The sequence below is a fragment of the Periophthalmus magnuspinnatus genome, chromosome 15 (assembly GCF_009829125.3).
Source record: "Periophthalmus magnuspinnatus isolate fPerMag1 chromosome 15, fPerMag1.2.pri, whole genome shotgun sequence".
NCBI lineage: Eukaryota > Metazoa > Chordata > Actinopteri > Gobiiformes > Gobiidae > Periophthalmus > Periophthalmus magnuspinnatus.
In genome coordinates this window covers 29,337,587-29,360,424 of record NC_047140.1, presented here as the reverse complement: position 1 = coordinate 29,360,424, position 22,838 = coordinate 29,337,587, and the positions used below count along the sequence as shown (strand labels likewise).

At 39.7% G+C, this 22,838-nt stretch overlaps 1 protein-coding gene across 1 annotated transcript; it reads right to left on the bottom strand.

The window, feature by feature from the left end:
• Window positions 1-7,464: 7,464 nt before the first annotated feature.
• On the bottom strand, window positions 7,465-16,593 carry LOC117382244 (monocarboxylate transporter 12-B-like). The gene is made up of 8 exons (XM_033979338.2): window positions 16,345-16,593; window positions 13,027-13,130; window positions 12,813-12,956; window positions 12,637-12,732; window positions 12,152-12,314; window positions 9,989-10,489; window positions 7,962-8,221; window positions 7,465-7,876 (listed from the first exon to the last, which is right to left on the bottom strand). Exons 1-8 carry the CDS (start codon window positions 16,446-16,448, stop codon window positions 7,737-7,739), a joined length of 1,512 nt encoding a protein of 503 aa, XP_033835229.1. The 5' UTR covers window positions 16,449-16,593; the 3' UTR covers window positions 7,465-7,736.
• Window positions 16,594-22,838: the final 6,245 nt, after the last annotated feature.

Here is a 22,838-nt window from a genome sequence, read left to right as displayed (position 1 = left end):
TCTGGCTTTTGTAAGATGCTATATGTGAATGTTTGAGATTAAATTGGCAAAAAGATGTAAATATTAAGATAAGTAAAGATGTGTGGGACGGGGTTGTTTCAAATGTAAGCTGGGCCAAAAGAGAGATGGTAGCAGTAAACTTATTCATCTTTTTATTTTATTTTACTCCATTAAAGCTGCACAAAATGAGCTTATTGCTGAAGAATAACTGCTGGAAATGTCAAAGTGCCTTCTGGAAACGTCTCATCGTGTCTAAATTTTGAACTGATGTTATTAAAAACCTGGAAAAGTGGATTGTCGTACGTGTCCCAGCGTCGCTACAGATGTGTCTTCTGGGAGGTAAGTTGTCTCTTTCCTCCTGGATTCATAGTGGACATGTGCGGTTTTATTGTGGCTGGTTTTATTGTGGCTGTAGGACTAATTTTGAGGGAAAACAGAGAGCACCGCATTTGAAAAACTGATGTGTAAATTGTAAAACATCAGACCAAAACCAACAGGACATGGACTCACTTTTTGTCCTTCATGGTGAGTAATAAACCGCTTGATTAATCCTCTCAGTTGTCGTATGTTTTGTTTGCGTTGTGTTTGTTTTTCGTTCTTAAAATATTAGAAAAATGTTAAAGAACACACATTGGATTAGAGGCTTTCGTCTCGCGCACCTGGAGCCCACCTCAGTCAGAAGCTGATTTGAAACTTGTTTGTACGTGCGCCCTTTTCATCAGCACTTCCTCTGGAGTCTGGGGTACTTTTGTGAGCGCCCCAGTGTGTGCGTGTGTGTGTGTATGTGTGTGTGTGATGTGGTGCGGTACAGCGAGGGGCACACGCAGCTGCGCTCTATCAGCAGCTCCATCTCTTTTTAACCAACTCGACAGGTGTGTGACGAGCAGCTCTCTGGTTTACACAGGCACAGTACGGTCAGATAATGTTTGTGCAGAATCAACACGTTTTTATTTATTTTTGCGAGTGGAATGACCTCACTGGGGCTTTACATCGAGACTTCCTGTTTGTAGGAGGGGGATTGGAGGACCTGACCTGGCAGCCATTTTGTGTACTGTGGTCAGAGATGAAGAGAATACTTTGAAAATGTTACAGAATACTGAGATCCGGTGTCCTCGTCTGTGGACAACACATTTTGGGCTGTTTAGGACACAGTGCAAATTTTTAGCAACAGCAACAAGAACATGTTCAATTTTGAATATTTCTAAGAGTGTAGAATATTTATTTTATTTTTATTTTTATTTTTATTTTTATTTTTATTTTTATTTTTATTTTTATTTTATTATATATTTTTTATTTTATTTGATTGATTTATTTTTATTTTATTTTATTTTATTTTATTATTTTTTTAATTAATTTATTTTTTTTGTATTTTAATTAATTAATTTATTATTATTTATTTATTTTATATATTTATTTTTTTCTCATTTTGTTTTTTACACAAAATGTATGTGTTCAAGCACTTAATAGTTTTTGCAGATAAAGTCCTGCAAGAGCTCAGGAGATTAATAATACTGTGTTCTAATACTTTCACATTGAGTTGCATTATATTATAGTGTAAAAACATGACGTATAATAAAAAAACAACTTTATATTTGTGTAACTGTTTGCTCTTCATGTATGTGTCACTGATTAGACAAAGAAAAATGGCTCATGCCTCGTCACAATCGCTGCGTTTTCTATTTTCTTCACTAAAATGCTGCAGTTTGAAGCCAAAATTGCGAGATCAGGTACCACAAAGTAACTGTACCAGAATACTCAGTACTACGGTTAGTCAAAATTAGTATTTGTGAAGATGTATTTCAGTCACTTCACACTGACTCTGGTCCAAAGCAGCAAAATGATCCAAAGAAGAGTTTTTGTAGAAATGTTTTGTAAAAGTAAAACAGTTTTGGACACTGGTCGTCTGAGTGAGTGATGTGTTTTGTTCATTTTTACGTTGGTGCTTGTGGTTTTGTTTTCTGTTGTTTTGATCACACATCACATTTTCATGTAAAGTCACAGCGATGACTGTAGATGAATCAAATGTGTTCGTCTACAGTCCTTTATTATTTCCGATTCTGACCACGAGTGCCCCTGATTGGCTAATCCACCTGTCAATCACGCCCATCTGAAAACATACAGGGTTGAAAAAATGAAAAAAAATGTTGCTTTTCCACCTTCAACGGTCAAAACGATTTACATCAAGAAACCGCTCACACATTCACACACCACTGGGGGGCGACGTGGGTTAAGTGTGTTGCCCAAGGACATGACGGCAGCATTATCTGTATATCTGGAGGAGCTGGACCTGTAGGTCACTGGATCTGACCGCTCAACCAGTGATGTTTATGTCGAGAGCGGGATTTGAACCGTCAACCTTTGGACAAACACTGCACGGGATGAGCCACTGTCGCCCCAACATTTAAAAATAAAAATAAGCTCAAGTTCTAGAGACGTTTAACCTCCTCAGACCCGAGCTCTTTCATGGATTTATTCATTTCTCTTTGTTATTTAAGCTGATTGGACCTGATGAAGTAAAAAACAAACAATTATCTTTTTACTTTATGTAGTTTTTGAGAAAAGTGATGTGAAACGAACGTCCTCATATGTGCACGTTTTAATTCATTTTATCGGGAATAATAAAGGAAGGAGCTGAAAAACATGGCGGATTTCTGTAGAATCAGTGAGCGAAGTTTAAACTCTGTTATTAGTTTGAATAATGATTTGGAAAAACTATTTATTAAGACCCTGAACACAGCGACATTTGTCCAGAGTAAAAACAAAATGAGAAACAACAATTGTGCCTCTTGGAAAAACGTGTCCCGTGTGAAGAGCAGGAGCCTTTACACAAAATAAAAACAATATTCTGAACATTATAAACTCTTAAATATTCTAAATTGAACATTTATACATTGTTCCTGTTCTTCTTCTTCTTCTAAAAATTTGCACTGTGGCCTAGACGACCCAAAACGTGTCGTCCGCAGATGAAGACGCCGGGTTCTAGCAGGTTAAAGAATTAATTTTATTTGAATGACAAGACACAGCTGCTTCTGTTCTGGTGTGGAACTGTGTGTGAAGGAAGTTTAAACTAAGTCCATAGTCCAAACTTCTGTGTGTGTCTATGGAATCCCCAAACAGTGAGTAAAAGCGTCGCTCTGTCGCCCCCTTGAGCACATAATCCGACATAACACAAATCTGCCAAGTGACATATTTTGTGAAAGATTCATTGTCTGACATGTGTTTCCAGTGTTTACCTCCATTTTCATGTCCAGATTAGTCCACAGTTCCTCTTCAGACTTGTCCTGTGTCATTAATACTAAAAAATTTGAGTTTTATAGGCGAAATAAAATGAGACTATTTATTTATTCCTAGTGCGTTTCTGTTTGTTTTGAGACGATTAAACTCCATAAAGCCATTGGTCTGTATAATCCAGGTTACTCTATACTCAGTAGTTCTTGTCATGAGCAGAGCAGTGTTGGTGTTTCTAAAAATGAGAGTTTTTAATGTGACGCTCCTGCTGCTGCAGACAGTTTCCAGTGCGTGGGAGGACGCGGGGGAGGAGGGCGGAGGAGGAGGGGTTTCCTCTCACATACAGGCATCCCCAAGTGTGAAAGAGACTGAGGACTTTCCCCTGAGCACACACACACATGCACACACACACACATGCAGCACACACACATGCACACACACACACATGCAGCACACACACACACGCACACCCCTGCACACACACACATGCTCACACACACACACACACACACACACACACACACACACACACACACACACACACATACAGCACACACACATGCACACACACACATGCACACACACACATGCACACACACACATGCAGCACACACACATGCTCACACACCCACGCTCACACACACACACACATGCACACATGCCCACACACACATACAGCGCGCACACACACACATACATGCACACCCCCACACACCCACACACACATGCACACACATGCAGCACACACACACATGCACACACATGCAGCACACACACATACACATGCACACACATGCAGCACACACATACGCACACACACATGCACACACATGCAGCACACACACACACACCCCCACACACATGCAGCACACACACACACACATGCACACACATGCAGCACACACACATACAGCACACACACACATGCAGCACACACACACATGTAGCACACACACATACAGCACACACACACATGCTCACCCCCCCCCTGCTCACACACACACATGCTCACCCCCACATGCTCACACACACACACACATGCTCACACACACACACACATGCTCACACACGTGCAGCAGGCGTTTGGCGGGGGGGGGCCTCTGTGCACAAGTCTGTCCAAGAAAGAGCTTTTTCATCAAACTGATTAGTGTTATCAGTGTTTTTTTTTATCAGGAAACAGGCTGTAAATCGATTATTCTGCTAATAATCTGCAGAGTTCAGGTGGTGCCATGGGTTACGATGGATTATGTCGACTCTGCGCTTTCTGTTTTCTACAGATCTGTGATGTTAAATAGATCCTAAAGGCTTTTCTAACCTAAATAATCGAGTGACATTATACACACACATGCAGCGGTGCGACGTAATCAAGTAAAAGTAGTAAAGTACTGTGCTTAAGTAAACATTTTAGGTGTCTGTACTTTATTTAAGTTGATTTTTTTATGTGATGGTGGGACTTTTGGCTCTTTTATGGGATCTGAAGCTTTTGGATCCATCCCAAAGAGCCGTTCAAAACACCGGCTCTTTTATGATTTATTCATATGACAAAAGGCAACGTGAGAACTCATTTTATCTGCAAACTAATCACAGAAAGAATCAAAACAAGGCTCAGATGTGTTTAAAATGGTTCAAACTGACAGTGGGAGTGTTTTTTTTTTTCCTTCAAAATATTCAAAATCGCATTACAATGATGATAATGTTTAAAATAGCTGTTATTATTATGCCAAATGTGTTTTTGTGTCGTCTGTTCTGCCTCTGAGCTGATTCTTGTGTTGGTTCAAAAATGCATACAAATTAGAAAGAAAATGATTCACCTTTTTTGAAAAATTAGATTCAGTTCCAGTCGTTCACGTTCAAGAATTGTTCAAAAGATACGACGTGTTCACAAACGTCACAGGACTAAACCAGGACTGAACCAGGACTAAACCAGGACTGAACCAGGACTAAACCAGGACTGAACCAGGACTGAACCAGGACTAAACCAGGACTGAACCAGGACTAAACCAGGACTAAACCAGGACTGAACCAGGACTAAACCAGGACTGAACCAGGTCTAAACATGTTGAATCAGGGTTTCAGTTTTGTTCAGTTTAAACCTGGGACATTCTTACTGAAGATGTGACTCAGACCTCGACTTTGACAATGTTTAAATCCAGACTCAAACGCTTCTGTTTATCTGTGCATGTGACTGAATGGGGTTTATTCTGCACTTTTTTCCTTTAATGTTGATTTTATGATGATTATTTATGTTTTGATTTGTTGCATTGCGATTTTAATGTCTTTCTTATTCTGTAACTGCACACGGCTCTTCTGTGGTGCAGTTATGGACGTGGGACTTTCTGCAGGTTCACCGTGACCTACAGCTCAGGATGGGATAATAAACAATAATAATAATAATAAATAATATCCTTTATCGTGATAAAAACAATCAACAATATTCGTGGCACTTTATATATAATCATGATAATCACAAACAAAGATAATCACCATTGTGTCGCTAGAATGTGCAGAAAAAAACTGATCATCTCCTGTAGATCACCGTTTTTTTCACTTATAACAAAGTACAATACAATACGGAACCTATTCATAATATTAAAATAGTAATTACTTATATCCAGAACATTTTTAAACAGTCAGCAACAATAATTATCGTGACATAATCATTAATCACAATTATTTTGGCGATTTTGTGATAATAGTGACGTCAAGTTTCAGTATCGTCCCGTGCTCACCTACAGCGACGACTTTATGCTTCTGCTGCACAGTGTCAGTGCGCCGTTTGTGGACGCCGGCATCTCCACTGAACGTACACATTTACGCGACGTCTGGAAGTGTCTGGAGATGCATCATAAAGACAAACAACCTCTGCTCTGGGACGCACTGGACACAGACTCCACTCCTTCATCAACTTTATGGACTCATTTGGTTGCTTCGTGTACTTTTCTTTCTTTTTCAAACCATGGACTGAAAAATATTTGTGTCTGAAATAAAGAATAAATAAAATAAGATAAAAAATAAAATAAAAAATAAGATAAAATTAAATAAGATAAAATTAAATAAAATTAAATAAAACATTAATAAAATTAAATTAATAAATCTAATTAATAAATCTATCTTACTGAGAAATAATTCAGCTGGAGTTTTCTGCAGCTCAAACGCACGGAGCAAAAAACATTATTTGCTGGTCTAACTTCCTGTCCAAAATCGAGATCTGAATATGTTACGTATATCTGAGGTTTTTTGGGTTGTTGTTTTTTAACTATGTGGATGCTTCTTTCAAACTGTATATTCATGAGAGATACACAATATTTGTACGCTCAGTTCTTTTTTATGTATAGTACAAAATATATGTATATGTATATGTATCCAATCCAATCCACTTTATTTATATAGCACATTTCATAAACAAATTGTTTCCAAAGTGCTGCACAGAGACAAAGTGACATAAAAAAATAAAATCAATAAAATCAATAAAACACATAAAAATAAATAAAATAATATGTAGGATATGTATGAATATGTATAATGCAATTTCTGCTGATGGAGGAAATTTGCAATTACTGTATGGAAGGAATTCAAACCTGGACGGGATTATTTTCAATATTTTACTTTTTATATTATTTATTTATTTATTTTATTTACTTATTTATTACATTCTATTATTTCTATACATTATTTTGTATTTATTTTGTCTTTATCGTGTAAAAAGGGGGGAAAATGTAATTAGACTGTAACCTGTATAGCTGCAGTTGAGAACAATACTTGAATAAAAAATTTTATCACAAAAAATAAATAAAATAAATCAGCATTCATGAAGCTATGGAAAAAAAAAATCTCTACAGGAGACGCAGACGTTTATATTCTCCATGTCTTAACTTCCTCAACTTTAAAAGCCGTTTACAGAAGAAGAACACCACACTTTCTCTTTTCCCAAAATGCGTTTTAATTTTTTTGTAGTCTGTTGCCCTCTAGAGGCAAACAAACACCATCATGTTCATTAATATCAAAATCTAAAAACATAAAAACGGAAAAATCTAACATTTCTTTGGCAAATTAAACATTAACAGTCGAGTCCAAAGCACCTGCTCAGAACATCACCGTCACCGTAATTCTGAGGTAAATCGAATAATAGAAAAAGGTTTAACGTCATTGCAATAGAAAAGTCATATCAAAATTAGCTTATAAGTGTAAAGATATAAGTCTGTCGAACCTTTACATGATTAAAAGCATTACAAAATCAATCATTCTTAGTCAATTCAGCCATTATTTATAACAAATACTGACTGTAACAGCGTCATGGTAAAAATATAGTGAAATAGCACCACACATGACAACGTATGGAGAGGATGGACACTATATATGCATGAAAAATACAAAAATATCCGTTTACGTCACTCACACAGACCTCCGGACGCGGACAGTTGCAGCATCGGGAATTGCGTAATTGTTCCACCTGGAGTTGAAGTGTTTTACTGCAGTTTTCCACATGGAGTTTTGCAGTTTGTAAAGTATTATACAACAGAAGTGGACTTGGAACTCCACCACCTCTTGGCCGCCATCGCAACTGTTAATATTCCAGCTGAGATGACATACGAGGCCCCGCAGAGGTGAAAGGTCGAGGTGTACGCTCCTGTCGTATCCACCAGCAGACCTACGGACAGACAAGAACGTTACGCAACATCAGTGTCAGATAAAAATAAAAAAAACACGCTCTTCGGTGATAGTTCCAGCGTTACCTCCGATGGGCGGGCTGACCAGGTAAGGTACGGCGTGGAGGAAGTAGACGACGCCCAAAGCCGGGGTCAAGCACGAGGGCCCGACCACATCTGAGACGACCACGGGGATGAGCGCCACGTAGGCCCCGTCGAAATATCCGTAAAGGACGACGCACACGGCGAGACCGGGGAACGAGAGGAGGAACGGGAAAACCATACAGCACAAACCCTCCATCAGCACCGCGCACATGTAGTTCAGGAGGCGGTGTTTCTTCAGGAATCTGCGAAATACAACGAGTTTGGGTCAGAAAAATGCGCTACGGTTGATTAAAACAAAGTAAAACTGATGCCAGAGCGTAAAGAAACAGCGAAACCTCAGCCAGATGAATGTGTAAACCACTTTTAACGGTGAATTAGCGACGGCGACACAAGAAAATACCACAAAAACGAAACAATATTGACTCTGGTGTTTACTATAGACTGTATATATAAATGGACAGCGCTAACCTGCTAGTTCGCGTTCACTTTGAAGCTTCACTACGGGATTTGCAAGACTGTTTTTTTTTTATTTCAAGGTGTATTATGCAACTTTTCTGGTCGAGGGTCCACTACTTTTGCCTGAAATGGTGATGGTGACGACATAGAACACGGCTCAGGGATAAGCTCCTTCTAGACTTCTGTTTGGATGAGAAGGAGGTGGAGCGTTGACTGTTTATGTAAATCAGGGGCAACAAACACATTTTCACAAAGGGCCACATCAGCAAAACGGTCACTATCAAAGGGCAACGTGTAATGCAAATAAACTACTTTTTTAACTTGTTCATTAACCGTCTCTGTATTTATTTCTTATTCGAGTTACAAATATCACATATACATTTCCATAGATGTAAAAATATGGCTGTGTAACTGTATCTCCTGATAAACTGACATTTTAAGACAGTCAAACCTTTTAATTTATCTTGTTGTGGGCCACATAAAATGACGTGGGGGGCCAGATTTAGCCCGGGGGCCTTGAGTTTGACACATGTGATGTAAATAGACTTTGTTCATAAACCAAGATATGAACATTAAAATCAGACAAATCAGGCGCCTTCTTTCCTCGAGGTCTCTCCCGCTAAAGTTAGCAACAGGTTTGATTGACAGCGTTGCTAAGCCGCTTATTACCTTCAACGACCTCGCTCTGTATTGGCTCTTTGGTTGCTATGATACTCCCAAAGTCGCCCTATAACCGCTCTGGCCTCGATGAGCTTCATTTGACTGGAGCCGAACGCTGCGGGTGACGTCACGCTCACTTAGTCCACGTCAAACTCAAGGCCCGCGGTCCAAATGTGGCCCTCGATAAGGTAAATTAAAAGGTAAGGCTCTTAAAATGTCAGTTTATCAGGAGATACGCAGTTAGATGGCCATATTTTTTACATCTTCGCAAATCCATATGCAATATTTGTAACTAGAATAAGTCGTAAATACAGAAACAGTTTATTAACAAGTTAAAAAAAGCAGTTACGTTTATTCCTGGCCTTTTGAGGGAAGCGATTTTGCCGATGTGACCCTCGTTGAAAATGCGTTTGACACGTCTGGTCTATGTTTACAGAGCTCCTGGTTTGTCATGTATCACTGAAAAACTGTATTTTTAAACTGTGAAAAGTTTAAGATCTGAAAACACTGAGAAACGCCCAAAAGACTTAAATGTAAACTTTACCTCCTCTAAGTTTGGATCATGACTGAGGCGCCGTGGCTCTGGCCCTTTAAACACGTTCTATGACGCAATAAACTGTTTAAACGAGCAACACGTGACCTAACAATGTACACATAATGGTACACAGATGTATGCGTATAGTACATCCATTGTGTCAGTACTTTTTGTGTTGGTTCCAACTCAGGAAGTAAGTACTACTATTGTGCTCAGATCAGCAAATACAGAAAGTACTATTTTTAATCCAAACGTACTGGATGTTCTTTGGCGTTTTCATATAAAAAGATAAGAACATTATTTATGAAGTCGAACCGAATCAAACAAACATCACACCCACAAATTCCCATCCACTTACGGCCGGTCTGTGATCCAACCAAACGTGATGTTCCCCACGATGCTGCTGATGCCGAATATGGACATGAGGAAGGCGGCGTTCTGGTGGTCCACGCCCACACTGAGAGCGTAGGGCACCAGGTAAACCAGGGGGGCGCTGCAGCCGAACGCCATGAACAGCACGGACACCAGGAGGATGAGGAAGTCCGGGTGGAACAGGAACCTGAACTCCTCCTTCGACTCCAGGCACAGACACAGGCCGCAGGGTTTGGGGCTCACGATGCAGGCGCGGGGCATGTTTGCATCGCCGGGTAAAAAGTTCTGACTGTCTTTATCCGCGGTCGTGTTCTTCAGGTTCATGCTCGCCACGGTCCTGCTCTCGATAGACTTGTTATTGTTGGAGTTGTTGGCGTTGTCGTGTTCGAGTTGAGCCAGTTCTTCTTTGGTGAGATCTAATGAAATCAAGTCGGTGTTTTTTGGCATTTCGTAATCTTTCTGGGCAGCCATTTTGTCTTCCCATATCCTTTGGAAATGAAAAACATTTTAAGTTTTAATATTTGTGGAAGATGTTTGTCAGTCAGGTGTGGTTCATTACTTTTTTAGTGTTTTCGTGTTTCATTAGTTTATATTTTGTGAATTTTAAGCTTAAAACTGCAAAAATGTGAAGCCCTGACTTTTCATACTGGCATTTCACAGTTTCGTTTTTTGTATTTTTTAAACTGAAAACAAGACTAAACAACATTTTTGAACCGTACGTGCATGACTTACAATCTAAGTAGGTAAATAAGATAAATTAAAAAGCTCTTACACAATAAAAACATTTTAAAAAAAGGTTTAAAACATGACTTTTTGAAAATTATACGACTCAGGAATGATTAACGTGAACTGTCATGTTTTGTAGTTTTTCTTTTGTTTACATATCGAATAATTTATTCCATCCATTTTCTTCCGCTTATCCGAAACCGGGTGGCGGGGGCAGCGGTCTAAGCAGGGACTCCCAGACTTCCCTCACCCCAGTCGCTTCCTCTGAGTCATTTGTCGTAGAACTGATGCTGCTTTTCTTTGAATTGTTGTGCGTAAATTCAGCCTAAACCCTTTCGGTCATGATAGAAATGTTATGTACAGCCTTATACAAGTTGAATAATGTTTAATGAATGTAATGACTGAATAAAATATCGATAAAATATGTGGGCGGAGATAGGGGGTAGGTGAAAACTGAACTTTTTGGAGCATTCAGGCCTTGTTTGTGCAGAAAACATGTATGAATCAATCGAAAGACAACTTGTTATAGTGTTTTAACTTGTTATGACCTGGTGAAAAACTGATAAAAGTCCATTTTACATAATCACTCTGCACAAAAACAGCGTCCGTCCCAGATCTGCCTCGGTTTCATTGCCTTTTGGTTTTGTTAAACGACCCTGTTTTTAATTACACTGTTTTCTAGATCCATGTTTATAATGTTGTTTCCTCGTCACAAACAGACCTGGAGTTGTGTTTTGTTTCATTCACACATGTTTAACGCACAAACCCTGCAGATTTAGGCTGAGTTTTTCTTCTTTCAAACAGTAAACACGCTGTTCCACTTTGTGATGTCATCATGTGGTAATACAGGAAGTGCTTCTCTGTGTTTTTAAACCCCTTTTCTTCTTTTCGCTTGAATCATTTGGATAATTTCAGACCTGGAATTGCCAATTATCTCTACTGAACTAAAGGTAGAAGGAGCGGCTAACTTGAAAACTACCACTTCGTGACATCACAAGGTGGAACAGAGCGTTTTGAGCTTTGGAGATGTACAGACAAATAATAAACCGTTACTCAAACATGTGTGAATGAAACAAAACGTAACTCCAGGTCTGTTTTTGATGCATTCACAGCATTAAAACATGACTTAAACCTCACAAGAGTCACTTTTTCATAATATTGGAACTTTAAAGTTAGTTTGTCTTTTATATTTTCTTGGTTATTTCTTTCAGCAGTACTTTTTTTTAAAATTTGATTCACTTACAGACGACGATTCCCAAGTCACATGAGGCAGTAAAATCCCCCAAAACTAATTACGATGTTAAATTTCATCCAGTTGAACCTAATTGTGTCGTTGTATAAAACAGTATTGAAAGACTCCACATTGACTCAGCTTAAGTCACTGTATTTGTGTTTAAAAAGTACACAGAGAGGAAGTACTTGCCTGTCGTCCTCTTCAGGTTTGGGTTTGACGGGCCTCAGTAGAGCTCCACACACACACAGATTGGCCACGAACCCGCCCAGGACCAGCAGAGCCCCTCTCCAGGAGTACAGCTCTATCAGCAGCTGGACGGCAGGGGCCAGGATGAACGTCCCGATGCCGCTACCTAATTAATAAATAAATAAATAAATAAATAGATCAAATTAAAAAAATAAATAAATTGATACAATAAAAAAATTAATGATAAATAAATAAACAAATACATAAATAAATAAACAAATAAATAGATCAAATAAAAAATGTATAAATAAATTGATAAAAAAAAAATAAATAAATAAAATAAAAAATAGATAAAATAAATAAATAACTAAATGGATCAAATTTAAATATATATATAAATAAAATGGGGAGGTTATAATGAGGTTGACAAAATAAGACATATTTAGGCAGAGCAGTGTTATGGAACATAAGTGTCATATTGTGATTACCTGAGAGGCCAATGCCGTAGGCCAGAGCTTTTCTCTCGTGGAAGTAGTTCCCCACCATCGCCACAGATGGAGTGTAGCTCAGAGCAAACCCAAGCCCTAAGGAACAAATTCATGTATTTACTGCAGTGTTTCTTATTGTAAATGTAGTAAAACCTTGAGGAAACGCCATCTTTTACCTGTCACAATGCCCATGGTCACATACAGATACGGCAGACTGGTGGCAAACGAGCTGAGCACCATCCCAGTGAAGGACAGCAGCCCCCCCGCCATCACTATCGACCTGCACGAGAAGTGGTTCCCGAGGAAACCCCCCAGAGGCGCTAGAGAGACAAAAACACAGTTACGACGTAGAAATTTAAATACAAAGTGGTGTTTTTCCAGTGACTTTACCACAAAACATCGTGATCCCATCGATGGTGCTGTGGATCCAGGCCGTGGAGGAGTAATCCCGACCAAAGTTCTGCTGGAACTCTATGAAGAATATGGACACGCATCTGCGAAGGAGGACAAAAATGAACCGGTTCCCTTCTAATCAGGCATGTTCTGATGTAGAAATGATATAATAAATGAAATGATAAAAGATAAAAGAAAAGAAATGATAAAATTAGCTGAGTTATGCATCAATTCAGCTGATATCCTGGCTGGACCTTTAATTCGATGTAATAAGACTATTTATAGGCTAATTTTGGTCTACAGTGTCTCAAAATGTTGGACTTTTATCCATGTGAAGCTGTTCTCTAGATATTTGAAGAATACGTAACAGTTAAATATAACAACTGGATCCCTTATGTAATACGTTAACATTTGATTTAAGGAAGTAAGTGCCATGTTCTGTCTCTACACTGAGCGAACAGGGGCGTCAGACTGGGAGGGGGGTAAAGGGCCCAGGGCGGGGGAGGGGGGCCCTGTATAAAGTCTATAATGGGCATTTTTCATTGAATAACATGTAGTGTGAGCCCAGTAAGATGATTTGTGCCCTAAATTTGGTGCTATCGGGTATTGAAACTGAAAAAAATAATAATAATACATGAAAAATTGATCAGTGAATCCCTAATTTTAACTAATACTATTATCCAGTCTTTGTTTTGTTGTCGTGGCCTGTAGACAATACTTTTTTATCAATATTTTAAAGTCCATTGCGAGGCCTGACTGAAGTAAACACTGCAGTTATTTTCAGAAATTAACTTTTCTCTTTTGTAGAAATGAAAACAAATGATACATTAGCATTTCTTGCACTCGTGTGAGCAAACAGCCACTTCTTTAGCTTCCATTAGTAAATATATCGGCTTGATACACTGGGATTTTTTTACTGAAACCAATATCTGAAACCACGCCCCAGTCCAGGCTCCAGATACACAACCAGTCACAGGATCTGACACGTTTTTCTCATTATAATGTTCTGTTTTTTCATATTTAAATTGTAGATTCTCACTGAAGGACACACATGCAGTGGAGTAAACAAAGTGCGAACTAAACATGTTTTATATTTTCGATTCTTCAAAATGACCTCACTTGGTTTGATCTCTGCTTTGTTCACTAATGAACCTCGACAACACAACGATGTGAACTGAAACACATTTGAGACGAGTCTGTGATGAAGCTCAGTGAGAGAAGGACGAGGGGTTTATCTGCTGATTCTTTACATCTTGGTCCATATATTTGATGGATTCAGTATGTGTCTACAGCATGGACTCTATATATAAACGGACATAGCTAACCACTAGCCGCCGCGTTTCAAATAGGAAGTGAGCCTGAGCGCACTTCTGGCTCCATCGACTCCAATTCACTTCACATTCGAAAATTGTGGCTCCTCTTTCCATAACTGCTGCTGTTAGACTTGTGATTTCGGTCTTAAAATGTTCGTATTAACCTGCGCCTTCTTTCCCCAAGGTCGCTCCTGCTAGCGTTAGCAACAGCTTTGATTGACAGTGTTGCTAAGCGCCTGCTCCCTGCCAGACCAGCGGTGTGGGCGGGAAGGGGCGTTACCTTTAATACCCTCGCTCCGGATTGGCTCTTTTGTTGCTGTGATATTCGTGGTAGGAATTCTTAATACAGCTCCAAATTCAGTGCTAAAACTGCTCTAACCTCGATAAGCTTCATTTGACTGGAGCCGAACGCTGTGGTTGACGTCTCACTCACTTAGTCCACTTTTTTATACAGTCTATGGTCTACAGCACGTGTCAAACTCAAGGCATCCAAATCATTTTATGTGGCCCTCGACAGGGTAAACTACAAGGTGTGATGGTCTTAAAATGTCATTTTATCAGGAGATACACAGTTCCACAGCCGTATTTTTACATCAATGCAAATGCAGATGCAATATTTATAACTAGAATAATTAATAAATACAGAAACTGTTAATTAACAAGTGAAAAAAGACTCCACAGTATCAAAAGTAAACATTAAAAACGCTGTGATGCTGTGTGCAAATTTTTGACAGCTCCTGTAAGTTACGTAACAGTCAGTTATTCTTCAAGTGGCGACGTAACAGCAAGTTCAAACATATTCAGGGCCAACAATAACCTTTAGATAGTGAGTGATTAGCCCAACCGTGAGCTAATCTCTGGAGTCAGTTGGTGGTTTTCAGACTCTAGACTGTGATGATGTCAGACTCTCAGACCGGGGTCAGTTTGTCCTGTTCTTTACATTGTGTTTGTGCCATGAAATCAACTTAATCATTTGTTTCAGCCACTAGACCCAAGAACTCGCTGTACTGCACATATCTGCATCTGCCCCGTCTGTGGTAAATATCATTGGAAGATAGAATGTTGTGACGTCATCTGAAATCAACGATATATAATATACAACCGATATAACACACACGACCTGTCAAGAGTTTGGACACGCCCTCACCCGCTCTCATTCAATGTTTTCTCTTCATTTTTACTACTTTCCACATTTTTATACAAACAGAAAACATCAAATATATGAAGAACGATAAATGGAATTATGCTTTAAAGAAAAAAGGGAAATAATTCTACCAAATATATACACACACCGTATTTTCCAGACTATAAATTACACTTTTTTCATAGATTGGGGTGCGATTTATCCTCAGACGAGACTTATATTTGAAATATATGTTTTTTTTCTTTATTATTATGTATTTTTTGGCTGGAGCAACTTACACTCCAGAAAATATAGTGCATATGTTTATATTTTGGTTTAAAATCCTTAAAGTATCTACCTTTTTTTTGTTGACAGCGCTTCAAACCCTTGACCTTCTCTAAAAGTCTCGGAAATTGTTTTCAATGCAAAGTGCCCCATGTCTGGGTCAAACGCAGAGATAAAAAGAGTTATTTTGAGTTTAAAGTTTTTGTTTACTACCTTCCACCATATCACATGTTTTCAGTCATAGTTTGAATTCCTTCAGTGAGAAAATCCATTGTAAATAATCCCGAATCCCAAACCTCGACATAAAAAAGGCTACACTGCTGTTGTGTCGTTGGGCAAGACACTTAACCCATTTCGCTCCCAGTGTCTGCGCAGTCGTTTCTTGATGTAAAACGCTTTGACGGCCTCGAAAGTGGAAAAATCGCTAAGTAAAACTGTGACCATTTACTATTTACTCATTTAAATAATCATGGAATTAAAGAATAAACATAAATCAATGCAAAAATGTCCAAACTTTTGACTTTTGGTCGTGTATTAAATCAAATATAGACCAAACAGATTCAGCGAGGTCAAGCGAACGTCGCACAAACCCACCTGGTCACGGCGCGAGTGCAGATGTTCGCCAAGAAACACCCGGCGACGATCATCCAGCCCCAGCCTCCCTCCTTGACCCTTGACCTCCTGCCCTCTTCTGCCATGATTCGCGCCGTGTCCAATCAGTGCGCTGCGTTCTGCCTCGTCTCTCGAGTGTCAGGGGGAAGCTCAAGTTCACCGTCAACAGCTCCGCTCATCAGCTCTGACTAGATCCAGTCGGGAACCTGTAACGTCACCATATTCCTCTGTCGTCCTCCTCGTCTTCAGCTCCTAAACGGAAAAACAAAACACACGACTAAACAAAACAAGAAAGTATCATACTGTACACACTGTAACAAAGATTTGGCTTGATTTCCAAAGTGCTGAGACCTTGAAACAACAAGATTCCTGGACAGAGTTTGAAACGTTCACCTGATAAGAAGCTCCGAGTGAAAATAGACACAGAAGCAACTGCGTAAAGTATCAAAACTGCTCAGAACATAACGGCACAGCATGGAATATCTCCAAAGAATGATGGTGTAGACGGAGAACGGAGCAACCTGTCCCGTTTCTCTGGCACCAGATAAAGTAAAAAACGTTTTTTTTGATAACAACTTCAGGACTTGGATTTAAAAAACTGCTTAAAACTAACTGCAAACGTGACACTTCAAAGCCCATACGCCCAAAGTACAACGCAGATACTGGGATAAGAATGTTTGTATTTAAAGGCGCTCTGTGTACCCTTTCTGGTTGGACAGTCCGCAGTCTGCTTGTCGCCGTGGAGATGTTTTTGATTGTTTTGCCTGGAATGATCCCAGTTGTAGCATTAGAGGGAAGTATCTGTGCAAGGGCGACCACTTGCACGAAAAAAAAATGCACGTTTCAAGCTATTTCCGAGCCAAAAAAATCATCATAGTAAGCGTTTAATGCCATACTGTGTGACATTCCAGCCAGTGCAGTCGTATCTGGAGATAAACAGGAGGCTGACAGTGCAGTTTTAAGTTTAAAGCTTGAAGTAAACCAAAGAAAACCAAAATATTCAGACTTTTGACACACTCGCATGCAACAAAACGCGAATAAAAACACAAACCTTGAAAATGCCTCCTTAAAACGACCTCTGGATTACTGTACACATTGCGCTCACAGTAGTCGAGTAGCTGTTGGTTTGGGGACTAGATGCACATGTTGTTTTCCCTGGAGACTTGTAATCTGATCTCTAACCTCTTTAAACGCCTTGACTCAGCACGAGCGTCTCCTGACACATATATCTGGGCCATAACAGGTTAATTTAGTGCTCGCCGGTAAGGATATATGTTTGTTTACTTTTCCGGACATTTTTATTGCAGCTGTTTATGTTTTCGCTTTCCCAACCGGCTTCTGGCATCAGGTTTTCAGACATGTGACTTGTCCGTGTGTCAAAACAGTGGAACTTCATGTCAGGGGTCAGAGTTCAAGGATCAGCAGGTTTGTCACTGAGGCCAGGGACAGATCAAGAATTCCAGAGCTCCCCTAAAATTCTTGCACCACTTTTCTGCACGTGGAGGTCAACCTCGGGGGCCCTCAGCTCCGCCTCTTCCTGTCCCTCCTCTGAAACGGGGTAGGATCCACGTGAGAGCGCAGTTATGAGAGTTCTTTGTGTGCAGCCCCTCTCCCCAAATGCGTGTACAGTAGTTAAAGTTAGTACTGAAATCAGGCGGGAGTAGAACCGCAAACGTGCAGAGTGACAGCACGTTTTGTCATATCCACCTGTTTCGTCTGCCCCTATAAAGCCCACTCCAGTGTTTCTTCTTCCTTTTTCTTATTTATTTTATCAAAACACAGGGTTATCATAGGTCAAACAAACACAAAACAACAGCAGCGTCTCTTATCCGACCAGTAAAAGAGCATCAAACTTCCAAGAACGAAGGTAGAAACATGCACAACTGATAAAAAACCGCTCAGACTGCGCCGGTTCCAGAGACAAAACAGCAGAAAACAGGAGCAGATCCGCACTGCACTGCACATTTATTATTTATTTTATAGCTCCACAATGTGACGTTTCAGAGTCAAGCCCTTCTCCGGACAGACAGAGCGTCTACTGTGAGCAATCAAGCGTCACGTATATAAAAAGCACGACACATTATCAGATATAGATAAGACACGATCACGTTATCTCTGGATTTGTTTTTGTTGATTTTTATGTGAAGAACTTTGGTCCGCTGACATTGTTTTAGAAATAAACTTGGATTGAAGTGATTTAACGGTTAGAAAATCAACGAAAAAGGTGTGAACTCTGGACTAAAATACCATCTCGAACAGAACAAACTCGTCTGGATTGAGTCGCACCAGATATAGATGGTTCTTATTACCTCCCGGGTGCATTTCCTCGTCTGTATCTCTAATGAAGCGGTGGCCTCGTTCACCTGGCCAAAGGTCTCACAGCTGTTCTCCGGTTTCATCACCTGTAGTGCCGTAAGTTCAACTGGACAAAAGCAAGCCTGACACATCGATTCACTGGACTTATCCGCAGAGAATCCCCCTGACACCTGTCCATCACAACAGCACCACAGCATCTAAAAAGTGTGTTTGTAAGGAGGACGCTGATGTTCTGCACCAAAAACTGTAGCAAAAAAGGCAAAACCAGGACTTTTAGAAGGAGAGAATAAGAGGAAATAAAGGAGTTGATGTACCTGAGCTGCCATTTACCCGCTTCTGCTTCAGTGTTTCATGGTTGTAAAGTGAGCGCGCAGAGACCGGCCCCACGTCTGCCCCCGAGAAGAGTCTGCGTCTGTGTGGAAGAAGAGGGACAGCAGCTCGGGGAGGACAGGAGAAAAGAGGAGAGGAGGAGGAAGAGGAGGAGAGAGAGGAGGAGGAGGAGGAGGAGAGGGGGTCCAGGGGAGGGAGCATTTGCATAAAAGGTTCAAGTGAATATGAGCAGATGTCAGGAGAGGAAAGATAACTGCGGGTGAGAGTTTTAAACAGGTGGAATGGACACGTTGGAATGACAGATTTTGGAAGTTTTTGTTGTTCGTTTGCAGCAGAAAATTGGACTAATATCACAAAAAAAAATTAAAAAGTACTTTATTAATTCTTTATTATTAATATAAAACCTCACACCAAGGTTTGATGAAGTACAAATGTGTCTGTGCAGATCTGAAGCAGGAGCGTTTCAGCCGATCTCATTTGAAAAATTTTTACAATAAACTGAAAGAGTGTGTGTTTGGAAAGTAACAAAGTACAAGTGTAAAGTACTGTACTAAAGTAGAAGTGTTATGTATCTGTACTTAAGTGAAATACAGATACAGTAGAGACTTTTTACTTTTACTTCACTACATTTGAGAGCAGTATCTGTACTTTACTCCACTGGACTGTAAAGTAAAAAGTAGAGGGAGTATTTTGATCATCTTCCTGGAAACACCTTGACTCAAGCTTTTTGAGTAAAACAAAAATAAACACAAAATTCATAAGAAAAATAAGAAATTGATTTGTGTTGTTACTGTGGCCAAAATATGTGTCATTTTTTATCAATATCACTACATTTATACTTCAGTGAAATACTTTAACTTTTTACTCTTTTTTTCAGGTGATACTTTTACTTTTACCTGAGTAATTTTTCACCTCTGTATCTGTACTTTTACTTAAGTAGTAGAATTGAGTACTTCATCCAGCACTGCTCAGTTCTCATGATCCTCGCTACATAGACCTCTCTCTGAAACAGGAGAGCAGACTCTGAAACAGGAGCGCAGACTCTGAAGCAGATTCTGAAGCAGGGACGAGGACTCTGAAGCAGGGACGAGGACTCTCTGAAGCAGGGACGAGGACTCTGAAGCAGATTCTGAAGCAGGGGCGCAGACTCTGAAGAAGACTCTCTGAAGCAGGGACGAGGACTCTCTGAAGCAGGGACGAGGACTCTGAAGCAGGGACGAGGACTCTGAAGCAGGGATGAGGACTCTCTGAAGCAGGGACGAGGACTCTGAAGCAGATTCTGAAGCAGGGGCGCAGACTCTGAAGCAGGGACGAGGACTCTCTGAAGCAGGGACGAGGACTCTCTGAAGAAGGGACGAGGACTCTGAAGCAGATTCTGAAGCAGGGACGTAGAGTCTGAAGAAGACTCTTTAAAGCAGGAGCACAGACTTTCTGAAGCAGGTCTGTGGAGGAGCGTGTGGTCGTGTCACGTGACCAGCTCAAAGGCAATGGCTCTGACAGTTTTAATAAAATCAATACTTCTACAAATGAAATGAAAAATGAAGCTCAAGTGAATCATCTGTTATCGACTTATTCAGTCTGATTCACTCCTGAGTCACATCACGTCCGGACTTAGATTTTATAAAATGTTCTGTTCTGTCTGTTCACAGTATCTGCCTCAAACCCAAAACACTGCACTTTTCTGCTCGTATCAGTTGCAGTGTTGCATTATGGGAACTTTGCAGCGCTCTGAGGTGACCAAGGATCCACAGGAGCATTCTGGGTAAATGAGCCAAACGGAGGAAGACGTGGATCTGGAGGAAACGCTCTGTCCGCTCATGACCATCACTGTCACTTTTATTCCTACTGACACAAAACCATATTTATCGTTTTAAATGTTGTAAATCTCTGAAATTGCTTAAAACGATCTGCGCCAAGAAAATGTAATATTCACTGTCCCGTCATTTTGTTTTAGTTTAGTTTTAATCTCCTGAGACCTGGCGTCCTCATATGTGGACAACACGTTTTTTGGCTTGTCTAGGCCACAGTGCAAATTATTAGATGAAGAATAACAGCAACAAGAACAGCAACAATGTAAATATATTATTTATATTCATTTTAACCGTTTAGAATGTTTAGAATATTTTATTTTATTTTTGTTTGTTTTTCTTCCTGCTCCTGTCTCTTCACAGGAGACACTTTGTTCCAAGAGGCACAATTGTTGTTTCTCATTTTGTTTTTACATTCAGGACAAATGTTGCTGTGTTCAGGGTCTTAATAAATAGTTTTTGCAAATCATTATTCAAATGTTTTATCAAAATGAGTAAAATGTCACACATGAGGACATTTGATTTACATATTTTTTTCTCAGAAACTACATAATGTAAAAAGATAGTTCTTTGTATTTAGACTCATCAGGTCCCGATCAGCCCAAATAACAAAGAGAAGTTAATAAAGCGACGCAAGAGCTCGGGTCTCAGGCGGTTAATTTTGTTTTTATAATCTCAGTGCAAATGTGCTTCTTTTTCTGCCTCACAAAAGCTGTAATCCACATTTTATTTTTTATACAGTCTGTCACGTCCCTCTGCAAGATAATGTAATTAAAAAAATGTGCATGTGCAAATGTCATGTGCATCCTGCCTATGACCTCTGACCTTTGACCCCAGCTGCACCTCACACCTCACAGTGATTTGTCATGTTTCAGGCAGTTTACACTTTACACAGTTCAGTTCACGCACGACCGAGCTCCTCCTGTGGTGACATCTTTGATGAGTTTGAGAAAGATGAAAAACTAGGGGCGCTGCCATAGCAACTAATCAATTAAAACTAAATATTGTATCATTTGAATGGTGAAAAGTCCTCAAAATGTCCCCCCCTGTCACAGAAAGCTGCAGCAGATGAATACACAGCCTAACGTAGCCTGCGGTGCAAAGAAGCGGCATGTTTCAGGAGCGCCGTCAAACACATCCACGGGTTTGTCTCCGATTGACGCAGATGCTGTGAATAAACCAATCAGAAGCTTCCAAACACGTGACGTCATCATGCGTTTCCAGATCGTTTAAATGTGCAGTGATCTGACTGTGTGTTTGAAGAAAATCTGGAAAAAATGTCACACAAAAAAAATCCTTCTTTCATTATTCTGGCGTTTAATGAATAGAAATAATGTTGTTAATCCAAACTGACCTAAAACAGGAAAAGTTTGGTCTGATTACATGTCACACAGTGAGAAAAAAAACACACGCATGTCTGTCTTTTTATATAGTGTGTGTAAACGTGTGGTCCTGCAGCGTCGTGCTCCTGAGGGTCAGAGTTCACAAACTGAGAGGAATGTTTCACTTATTAATTTTTTTCACGTGTTTTTCTTCACTTTGCTGGGAATTTAAAAAAAGGACACCAGGTTATTTCAGTTAAACATTTATACTGTCATTCTGTGTACTGCCATATTGTGTACTGTACTCTGTGTACCGCTATACCCGGTTTATGGAAGAAGAATACTTTGAAAATCTAGGCTATTTACTTAAACAATAACTAACATCTGCATTAAAATGTTTTTCTCCATATTCTGATACATGGTCCTGTGTTCTGAATACTCTGAATACTTTTACCCAGAGTTGCATTTAAATTATAGACTAAATACGCAACCATAGGATTAAAAACTACTTTGTTTCTGTGTTTTCTGTGTTTTCTGTGTTTCCTGTCACTGACTGAAGATGGAAAAATCTCACCTGTCTCACCACAAGAGCTGAGTTTTATATTTTTCTCACCAATTCTTTGCAGTTTGAAGCTTAAATTACATCATCAAATACTGCAATGTGCTGCTTTGATTTAAGGAAAGTAACTGTACTCTGAAT

Bases quoted from the DNA above. Each gene is read 5' to 3' on its own strand.
- LOC117382244 (XM_033979338.2), bottom strand. From the start codon at position 16,448: ATGGCAGAAGAGGGCAGGAGGTCAAGGGTCAAGGAGGGAGGCTGGGGC. The intron at 13,131-16,344 runs GTGGGTTTGTGC...CCTCCTTCGCAG, and splicing joins TGCACTCGCGCCGTGACCAG to ATGCGTGTCCATATTCTTCA. The intron at 12,315-12,636 runs GTAATCACAATA...TTTATTAATTAG, and splicing joins CTACGGCATTGGCCTCTCAG to GTAGCGGCATCGGGACGTTC.